This window comes from Glycine soja, chromosome 8 (genome assembly GCF_004193775.1).
Source record: "Glycine soja cultivar W05 chromosome 8, ASM419377v2, whole genome shotgun sequence".
NCBI lineage: Eukaryota > Viridiplantae > Streptophyta > Magnoliopsida > Fabales > Fabaceae > Glycine > Glycine soja.
Genome location: NC_041009.1, coordinates 1,004,326 through 1,014,322, shown reverse-complemented (window position 1 = coordinate 1,014,322; position 9,997 = coordinate 1,004,326). Strand labels below are relative to the sequence as shown.

Here is a 9,997-nt window from a genome sequence, read left to right as displayed (position 1 = left end):
TCAAGTTGAGAGAGATAAATTGAACAAGTATGATCGGTCCCTGTTAGAATGTACTATTAAACCTAAATTGAGGTTATCCGTTAAGAATTATGATAGAATTGTTTATGAATGTCTTCATGGGAGACTTGATTTTACTAAAGATGATGAAAATGTGAATTCCCAACCATTTATGCGTTGGAGTTTTCATTGAAGAAAATTCTGTAAAGTGATTCTTGTTGAAAAATAGCTTCTAATAAAAATGTTGTCATTTAATATAATTTATATATGCATACCAATTAATCATATGTTTAGTGGGAGAATTCATATTTAATTTTTTACGTATGTAAAATTTTCTTAGATCAATAACAATTACATAAAAAAAAATGAAATACAAGAAAAAAAAACTTTAAAGTAATGATCTCATTATTTAATATTCAAGATTTTAAATTCCTTTCTTAATTTATTTCTTCTTCTTCAAGATTTATATTCAATATGATGTATTAAATATATTTAATTAATTAAAAATAAAATACATTTAATCAATTAGAAATTATAAATAATTTTTAAAAGTTGATTGTGTAAAAAAAGTTAAAAAATAAATGAAATTTTAAAAAAATATTAATTAATCAGTGTCTTTATTTCTTATAAAACATTTATTTCCAATTCTTTATTTAATCTTCAAATATTCAAGTTAAATATTTCTAGATTTCTCATAAATATTTTTTTTTTGCTGACATATCTTTGTAAATAATTAAATTTTGGTTCAACATGTATGACTCAAATGAAGTTATTATTTTGGATAATGAACTTATCACTTATGCTACTATATTAATTAGATACTAGTATTTTGCTCGTGTATTAGTGTGCATTACGCAGGTCAGTTTTAATATCTAAATTTTATGATTATAATTAATTATCATAAAAAATAAATATTTATTCATATATGTTATATATGACTCATATTTTATGAATAAATAAATTAAATGTTGAAACATAGTGAAGTGGAGCCGTCCAAAGTACATTTGTGAGTCTAGATTTTTTTTATAAATATTGATGTGATCTTATTTGTCAAATGAATAATAGAAATAATCACTTTCTCTATCCCAAGGAGGCATACACACACATTGGATGTAGTTAAATATTGTATTTGTGTGTGCGTGTGATTATTTTGTTTAGAATTTCGGTTTATTATTATTAATAATTTTTTTTGGCAATTAATAATATCATACAATTAAAATGAATAACAATCAATATATAAATGGTGAGGATAAATATTTATATCATAAAGAAATATAAACTATACATTAAACTATATCTCTAATATATTTAAATCACATAATAGATATTTATACCAAAAGATGAAAAAAAATTCACACTCATAAGGATATTAATATATAAATTAGGATAAAATATACTTTTAGTCTTTCTAAATTTTCAAAAGTTTGATTTTAGTTCCTCCTATTAGTTACAAATTGAATTAAAAATATTTTATAAAATTAATTGATAAGCTAACCCATAAATGTAAAATAATACAAAAGAACATATTTATTATTTGAGGTAAAAAGAGATTTTAAATAAATTATCGAGGACAGATATTAAAAAGCAAAAAAAGCTAGTAATCATGGTATCATGGGGATTAAAATAATTATATATAGGCACGGTTTCAGCCTTTGTACCAAATTAGATCCTTAGCTTCTGTATATAAAACCTCTGAAAATATTACTATCTGGATACAGAAAATACAATATTAATATTCATTCTCCTTTTAGTTTCCGTTTGGAATTTTACTCGGATTGGCTTAATTTGTTCGAAGGATGAGAACATTGGTTTATGGTATGGATTTGTGACTGCTGAAACAAGTTCAGAAGGCATTGATATTGCCATGGTGCACAAAAATAGTTTGTTAATTTCTGATCATCTGGTTGTTGTTCATATACCACACACACTCTCCGCCATCCCTCAGTGTTAATGTTGTTTACTGTCGAGTTTAAAGATTTCTTAAAATATGGAAGGATAGCTATATATGTAGCACGCACAAATCAATGGTATGTTTAGGCATTTTACCACACAGTGCTTGGTTCCTTCCATTATAAGATTTTCCCCTCGAACATATGTGGAAACATGGCTGCTCATGGAACAATATAAAAATTAAATCATTCAATCCCTTTAAGAATCTTATCAAATATAATTTTAGTATTTCTACAATTTAGCACATGTACGTGGAGGCATATGGCTGCTCATGGAACTACATTGTTTAGGTGTGCAAATCTTTGCTTGCAAATCTCCAATTCAGAACAAATCACCTTGGCCTTTCCCATAGATCTAATTAATCCAACCAAAGTACATACACTTTTTGAAATGTGTATAAATCACAGTCGGTCACCATATAATTAATTATAACCAAATTAATTTGGCTTTGCATATATATGTACAAGCATCCATCCTTTGGTGTAAAGAAAGCATTTATCTGTTTCAGTTCAGTCGGCGATCACAACTCAGCGGCTCTTCATGAAGAGTCAAGTTTAACACCGTGATATCATTCACCCAAAAATAAAAATACTGATTATAATAGTATTTTTTTATACGATATAATATATATAGTACACACAATTAAGTTATTAATTGTGATCTTAAAGCTGATCGGCTGGGGGAAGAGATACCTAACCTAGCAATTGCCAAGTTATTAATTATTATTTTCATTTATTACGGCTCATGATCATAACTTCCTTCCCTTCATTTATTTCATATGCTATACAGTTCATTATAATATAGTTTGGAAAATCTTCCACGAAAGTATTTCAGGTTCGGACCAACATATATATATATATATATATATATATATATATATATATATATATATATATATGATTGGAACTCAATACAGAATATAAGTAAGCATATATAGTAAAAATATAAAAATATGTGTGAGTGGACCCTACTTTGAAACTTACCCACACGTCTCTTACATATACCAACGAGACCATCATTCATCAAGACCTAGTGTTGCTATATATTCTAAGTATGCATGCCGTAAGGTCTGGTATTTATAATAACGTACAAGTGTGTATACGTTATGGGAGTATCGGGGAACCAACGAGGCAAGGAAGTGGAGAACACAGACACTTCAAGCGGTGTTAGACAAGAGTATGCATTTTCTCCACTCAATCTAAGTAAGTCTCTCACATGCTTTACCCTTACTCATAAGACATACATAGACTGAACCAAAACTCATATATTAATAAGCTTTTCAGGATTCAACCCATTCGTGATGCAACCAACCCCTTTCTTTATCTGAAGTAAAACTTACTTGGTGTTATATATCAATACACTCTTTTTAAAACATTCCATTTTATTGTAGTAAATAAAAATTTTATGAGTTCTAATATTATAATTGCAATGTCTGATTATGTAGTGTAGGCATAAATATATATACTTCAATTCTTTTTTTTTTAAAAAGGAATAATTATGTGTATTATAATGTAAGAAGGATATCTGCTTATACCTATGGTATAGAACATACACATGATAACTTTATGTAGAATGCTTTATATTTGCTTAAATTGTAATATATTTGCATGTTGTATACCATAAGCAAATATCATTCTTAAATTGTAATATCAAAGCAAATATAAAGCATTAGAATACTTTATGTAGAATATACACATGATATTTTTTATTTATTGAAATTCATATATTCATTTGTATATTCCATAATATTATTGAATTGATTATGTTTTGTATTATGACTCTATTTTAATACACTGCATTTAAACTACATACTTATTGACTCTTAGTATTGTTAGAAATTTTATATATTTATTTGAGAACTAACAATGAAAATCACGTTGGAGCTGTAGATATATATAATGATGATAATATTTAGAATCAATATGTTTTGAATATATATATATATATATATATATATATATATATATATATATATATATATATATGTCATGTTTATAGGTTTAAAAGGTTTACTTACAAGAATTTTTCTAAAAAAAGAGGTTAATCTACAGTAATTCTTAATTATTTAAATGTTATTGTTTTAATTTATTTAACCGTTTTGAATATATAATGTAGTGGTTGATAAATTTTTATGATAAATATTACAACTGTATTTATGAAAATATAATAATAAATAAAATTATATATTTCATATTATTACAGTTCATAATTTGATTTAAAATATAAAATTTCTTAATATAAATGAGTAGGTTATATAAAAAGTTCCGAAAATAGTTAAGAAGATTATATCATAGAAAAGAATAGTCATAAAGAAATTTATAATTTATAATGTATATTTTATATAATTTTGAGATTATTTTCTAAAATTCTTTGAGTCACTGTTTAATAAAACCTATTTAATATAGTAATTAATTGGTCAATTTAGTATTTAAACTCCAAATATAATACATAGTATTTTTTTAAACTTAAATTTAATATTTTATTTAATATAAAATACATCGTAATCTTAATCTTAAATTCTTAATTAATTAACATTCAAGAGTGAAAATACTTTTATTTACTGAGACAATTTTTTTCCTTTATTATTATTTATGATCATTTATATGAACCATCGTTCAGCTCATGCTTACTTACTAAACAGAGGCCTCTTGTTTTTTTTTTCCTCACGAAACTTTGATTTTTTTTTGTTTATGTTTTAACTTTCTAGGTTTGTTCGCCAAATGGAATCGATTTCGTAGTTTCTTAGTAATTTTGTCCAAAAAGGTCAAAAAGAAAGGTGAGTTATTTTCGGTTTTAAGGTCGAATTTGATTAAAACGAGGGAAAGAGAGAAGAAGGGACATAAAATTAAACACGAGTAAATCTTTCTATATACTACTTTATAAAGAAGATATTAAATAAAAAAATTGTATTTAATCTTTTAAAGTTTAACATGTTGTTTTGACATATAGTTTGTACTAAAAGAATTGTAAATATAAAAATAGGAAGATTAATTGAAAGATGTTTGTGGGAGGATTTAATTAGAATTATTCAATTAAGCATTATCGTGGTTTTCCCCACCTTTTCTTTCTTTAAACTTTTCAATCAAATAATGAGAATTTCTCTTTCCATCAAAGTCACTCTAATATATTTTTTTTATATTTTCAATCAAAATATTAAGTAAAAAAAAAAAAACTCAACTCCTTACTTAGGAATGTTGATTAATTATATTGAGTAACTCGATAGATTCAATTATTATCGACCAAATAATTATTATTCTTTTAAGTATTTTAATTTATATTTTAACTATTTACGTACCTACATTTAGAAATACCTATTTAATGTATGAAATATTATTAATAACACACATTTAATATATCTTAATTAGTATCTTAAAGTTAACAAGTGTCTCTGTCATTTCACGTTTGGATTTGGCTAATTATTGGTTATGGACTTATGGTTACGCCTGTCCTGTTCTACATATTCATTTAGAGAATAAAATAAATAATTTCAATTAATAAAAAGATTAATTAATGACATTTCAACGCATTTATGATTGTTATGTATGCTAAATTTATATAACAAACTATTGATTTTTTTTTAATCAGTTGCATGTATTTTTTAAGAGGATTTAGAATTATTTATTTGACTTCCAAATCATATATATGATTTTTAATTTTTATTATGTACACGTGAAATTACATGGATAAGGCATAGTACATGATTTTGCACGCGTTTCTTTCAATGCTACGCCATTTAGTATTTACTCAACCCGTCATGTGATTGAGTTTCCTTACTGAGGTTGCAGTTCCTACTACTACTAGGACGGATTCAAAGGATTCAGTTGACAGAGGTTGTTTTCTAATTTTTTCTTTTTTATGTATTTAGTCAATAACTTAAGTTATAACTATTTAAGAGATAAGTAACCTATATTTGTCATCAGATGCTGTGCTTGCAAGGGTTGAATCAGAGAAAAGACTGGCTTTAATAAGAGCATGGGAAGAAAGTGAGAAGACAAAAGCAGAGAACAGGTAAGATACCATCTCATAGTTCGTTATATAAGTACTATCTTTTTTTTTTTTTGACAAGGTGCTAGTATATAATTTTTGGAAGAAAGAAACCGGGTTCTATCTTAAATATACTATGTTGTGAAATTCTGGGACATTTGCATGGCTTTAAGGGTCCGTTTGAATAGACGTTCAAATGTGAATATTACAGAATAACCTCTTATTGAATTCCATTCTCTATTGATTACTAAGCTTGAAAAATGTGAAACTGTCAAACAGGGCATATAAAAGGCACAATGCTGTCGTATTGTGGGAGAATAGTAAGAAAGCATCTGCGGAGGCACATCTTAAAAGGATTGAGGTCATATGTGGTTAATTAATGCATCAATATTGTGACTGAAGTCAGTTGTATGAATGATCCTAATGTTATATTCAAACATTTGCATTTGACAGGAAAAATTGGACAGAAACAAGGCCAAGTGTGTTGAAAAAATGCAAAACAATGTTGCTGAAATTCATAGAACAGCAGAAGAGAAAAGGGCAATGATAGAAGCCAACAGGGGAGAAGAATTCCTAGAAATAGAGGAGAAAGCTGCTAAGTTTCGTACCCGTGGCTATTCACCCAGGAAATATCTTCCATGCTTCGGCAGCAGTTAAAGGATTTTCAGCCAAATGAAACAAAAAACACAAATTCTCATGGCTTGCTTTTTTTGTTGTTATACGTTTAAATTTTGCTGTGTAATAAGAGCCGGACATTCATATTTGCATATTAGAAAAAGCAAGGAAGATATAATATAACGAGAATAGTTCTCATGTCAAGGATGTGAGATTCAATCATAAAAAAAAAATATGAATGATTAAAATAAAAAATATTTAATTTAATTATTATATCATTGCTTAAAAAAGTTTTGTACATTAATATTTTAATTTTGATTATTTAAATATGACTTAAATGTTTATATTTATTGTTCTAATTTATAACAACAATAAAGTGTTCTACTTTGTGTAACTCCTTAAAAAATTACATCATTGTTTAAATTTTTATCTAAATTAATTTTATATATATTTAATATTTTAGCCTTGCTTAAAATCAAGGACAGATCTAGGAATGCATCAAAGGAGATCAACTTTATTTATATAATTATTTAATTATCTAACTTCTAATAAATAATTCTTTATTAAATAAAAAGTTACACATAAATATTTATTATTAAATTCATGTGTAAAATTACAGATAAAATCCACTACTAGTAAAAAATTAAGCAAATATTAAATCAATATTTTATTTTTTTTCTATAAAATTTTCTCTATTAATATTTTTATTTCATTTTTCTTTTTGATATACAAAGAATGTTGAGGGAGGGGGGCCAAGTCTCAGCTAGTCTCCTCCTAAATCTGTCCCTATTTAAAATATAGATAAACCACAATTTTAGTCATTGATATTATCATATTAGTTCATGCATGTTAAAAGTAAGAAAATTTAAAATATGGTGTATTTTCTCTATTTTATTACCTTAGTCCCTAAAAGTATAATATGTTATCACATTATTCTTTAAAAATAAAAAATTCTAAATATATAGGTACGTCACTTTTAATTTTAAACTTAACAATTTATTGCCTTTTGAATCTAAGTAAATGATGGATTACACTTTTAGGATTAATTTAATTTGAATTTTATCAAACACTAAAGTGACAATAATAACTCACACTTTTGATGAACAATTTGAATACTTACTCTTTAAAATTATTTGCGGTATATATTTATATTTAGAGCCTAACAGGTGTAGAAGTATCATCTTTCAATCCAGAAACTTATGCTATGGACAAATTCCATGAAGGACTTGGTCAAAGACACATATGCTTTACATAGTAGTAGGAGGCCTATAATTAGAGAAGAGAGAATTTGTGTCGGAGCATATAATCCAAAGACAAATAATGCTTCTTATCCACCCATTTCATCCTTGTTTTACTGCTATTTCGCACGGGACAGCAACTACAAAAGACGATGGAGGATGGATGCTAGAATCATAAATCCTTCCTTTGGTGTCTTAGCTCAAACCTCACCTCAATAATCTTTCGTGCTAGCTAGCTTAATCATATTCCAATTCCAACAGAACCAAATTCTGCTAGCTAGCTAGTACGTCAAAGGAAATAAAATAATATGGCATTCAGCGGGACCCAACAGAAATGCAAGGCTTGCGACAAAACTGTTCACTTGGTCGAAGGTTTATCTGTCGATGGGGCTGCTTATCACAAGAATTGCTTCAGATGCAGCCATTGCAATGGCCTTCTTGCGGTACGTTAAGGAGCATTTAATATATTATATTGAATAATTTTAATTACTTTAAAAAATGTGTTATTAAAACATTAGAACTAGTGCATGTGCCCGTACAATACAAATGTATGTTTGATTTCATAAATTTGTATTGCATCCTTGAGAAATATCCTTAAGAGACTGCATGGAGTCTGAAATCTGAAGCTTTATTTCTATATTTTGTGGTGTTTTTCATTACAGATAAGCAACTACTCATCCACCGAAGGGGTTTTGTACTGCAAGGTGCACTTTGAGCAGCTTTTCAAGGAAACTGGCGCCTACCCCAAGAAATCCCAGTCGTGTAAGACACTTTTTTTTACTCTTGTACAAAAAAATTATCACAACAGTTGCTTTGTTTTGTACTATTTTTGGGCTAATAAATCGTAATTTTGTTTCATAATTTTCAATCAGCTGGAAAGCCTCCACTCGAGCTGGTATGTATTATTCTACCGAAACAAGACACTTTTTATTTATTTGCTTGAGCTATATTTGTTGTCAAAATAATTAATTCAGTTAGTAGTAAATTTTATGTCTTCAACTAGTTTCAATATTGACATGGTTTTTTCATGAATTGTTTTATCAACTACAGAATAGAGCACCAAGCAAACTTTCTGCCTTCTTCTCTGGGACTCAAGAGAAATGTTCAAAATGCAAGAAAACCGTATATCCATTGGAAAAGGTTTGAAAGACAAATCACATTTTCTTTTGTGGTTACATATGCTTCTGAGTTCTGACCACCCTTAATTAGTTTGCTAATTTTGTGAATTGAATTTATGACAGTTGACCGTGGAAGGCGAGTTTTACCATAAATCATGTTTTAGGTGTGCACATGGAGGATGTTTCCTGACCCCTTCAACCTATGCTGCTCTTGATGGATATCTTTACTGCAAGCCTCACTTCTCTCAATTGTTCAAGGAGAAGGGTAGCTACAGTTATCTGTCCAAGCAAACTTCATTGAAGAAAAGTGAAATGCAACAAGAACAAGAGGCTGTGGAGAAAACAACAACAACAACAACAACCGATGATGATCGCTCAGAGCCAGAGCCAGAGACGACGACAACAACAACAACAATGGAAGCTGAACAAGCTGATGATGATCACTCTGAGCAAGAACACTAGATTGATTGATGGAACATTAATTTTGCAAGGGGAGGCTTCACTTGTGTCTTTGAGTAAAATTGATCTTTCTGGCTACAAATAGAACAACCCCATTTGGGACATTTTGAAGTTCCTGATTCATTGGGTTGTGTGGCTTTGTGTCATTTGGGAAGATTCCCGCAAAAGGGCTATTACAGTATTATGTGTTCCATAATTTGCAAACAGTCAGTGTAGACAGTTAACCGTTAAGCCTTTCTGTTCTTTGGGGCATGTACATGACTTTCTCAAGCCAAAGTGCATGCATGCATGCTACAATCATTTCAGATGTATTTCATTCTTTGTATTCAGAAACAGATATCAGAGTAGAAAAAGAAGATTTTATTGTCTGAATGGATTACAATAGCAATCTCTTTTGTATACAACTCTCCTCATACACCTTACCGAATTAACCAATCTAACTAACTTCAACTTGGCGTATCAGAAAATAATAATTAACTGTCAGTATATAGATTCTTTTTAATGTATAGAGTAAAATATTAGTAGTTTATAATATTGATGTAAAATAAGTTGCAATAATATAAACATATATGACCAGATCAAAAACTTAATTTTAAGTTATTAATCGTATATTAAAAATTAGAAAGAGTGAAGCTA

The 9,997-nt window shown here is 27.9% G+C and overlaps 2 protein-coding genes across 3 annotated transcripts; both read left to right on the top strand.

Annotated features, from left to right (window-relative positions):
• The first annotated feature begins 2,962 nt into the window (after positions 1-2,962).
• On the top strand, positions 2,963-6,768 carry LOC114424635 (remorin 1.4-like). Of its 2 annotated transcripts, XM_028391498.1 has the most exons (6): positions 2,963-3,149; positions 4,655-4,723; positions 5,733-5,777; positions 5,868-5,955; positions 6,211-6,292; positions 6,385-6,768. In XM_028391498.1, exons 1-6 carry the CDS (start codon positions 3,053-3,055, stop codon positions 6,586-6,588), a joined length of 585 nt encoding a protein of 194 aa, XP_028247299.1. In that variant the 5' UTR covers positions 2,963-3,052; the 3' UTR covers positions 6,589-6,768. The 2 variants fall into 2 exon arrangements, with proteins under 2 accessions (XP_028247299.1, XP_028247300.1); XM_028391499.1 differs by lacking the exon at positions 4,655-4,723 and having other exon boundaries at positions 2,971-3,149; positions 6,385-6,746.
• A 978-nt stretch (positions 6,769-7,746) lies between these two features.
• LOC114424633 (LIM domain-containing protein WLIM2b-like) lies at positions 7,747-9,749 on the top strand. The gene is made up of 5 exons (XM_028391497.1): positions 7,747-8,227; positions 8,447-8,546; positions 8,657-8,679; positions 8,835-8,924; positions 9,026-9,749. The coding sequence occupies exons 1-5, from the start codon at positions 8,093-8,095 to the stop codon at positions 9,362-9,364; spliced, it is 687 nt and encodes a 228-aa protein (XP_028247298.1). The 5' UTR covers positions 7,747-8,092; the 3' UTR covers positions 9,365-9,749.
• Positions 9,750-9,997: the final 248 nt, after the last annotated feature.

What these genes read in the sequence shown, in the direction of transcription:
- LOC114424635 (XM_028391498.1), top strand. Translation starts at nt 3,053, where the DNA reads ATGGGAGTATCGGGGAACCAACGAGGCAAGGAAGTGGAGAACACAGAC. An exon ending in CAAAAAGGTCAAAAAGAAAG is followed by an intron (nt 4,724 to 5,732) that starts GTGAGTTATTTT and finishes CTGAGGTTGCAG; the next exon opens with TTCCTACTACTACTAGGACG. An exon ending in AAGACAAAAGCAGAGAACAG is followed by an intron (nt 5,956 to 6,210) that starts GTAAGATACCAT and finishes ACTGTCAAACAG; the next exon opens with GGCATATAAAAGGCACAATG.
- LOC114424633 (XM_028391497.1), top strand. Translation starts at nt 8,093, where the DNA reads ATGGCATTCAGCGGGACCCAACAGAAATGCAAGGCTTGCGACAAAACT. An exon ending in ATTGCAATGGCCTTCTTGCG is followed by an intron (nt 8,228 to 8,446) that starts GTACGTTAAGGA and finishes TTTTCATTACAG; the next exon opens with ATAAGCAACTACTCATCCAC. An exon ending in CCGTATATCCATTGGAAAAG is followed by an intron (nt 8,925 to 9,025) that starts GTTTGAAAGACA and finishes AATTTATGACAG; the next exon opens with TTGACCGTGGAAGGCGAGTT.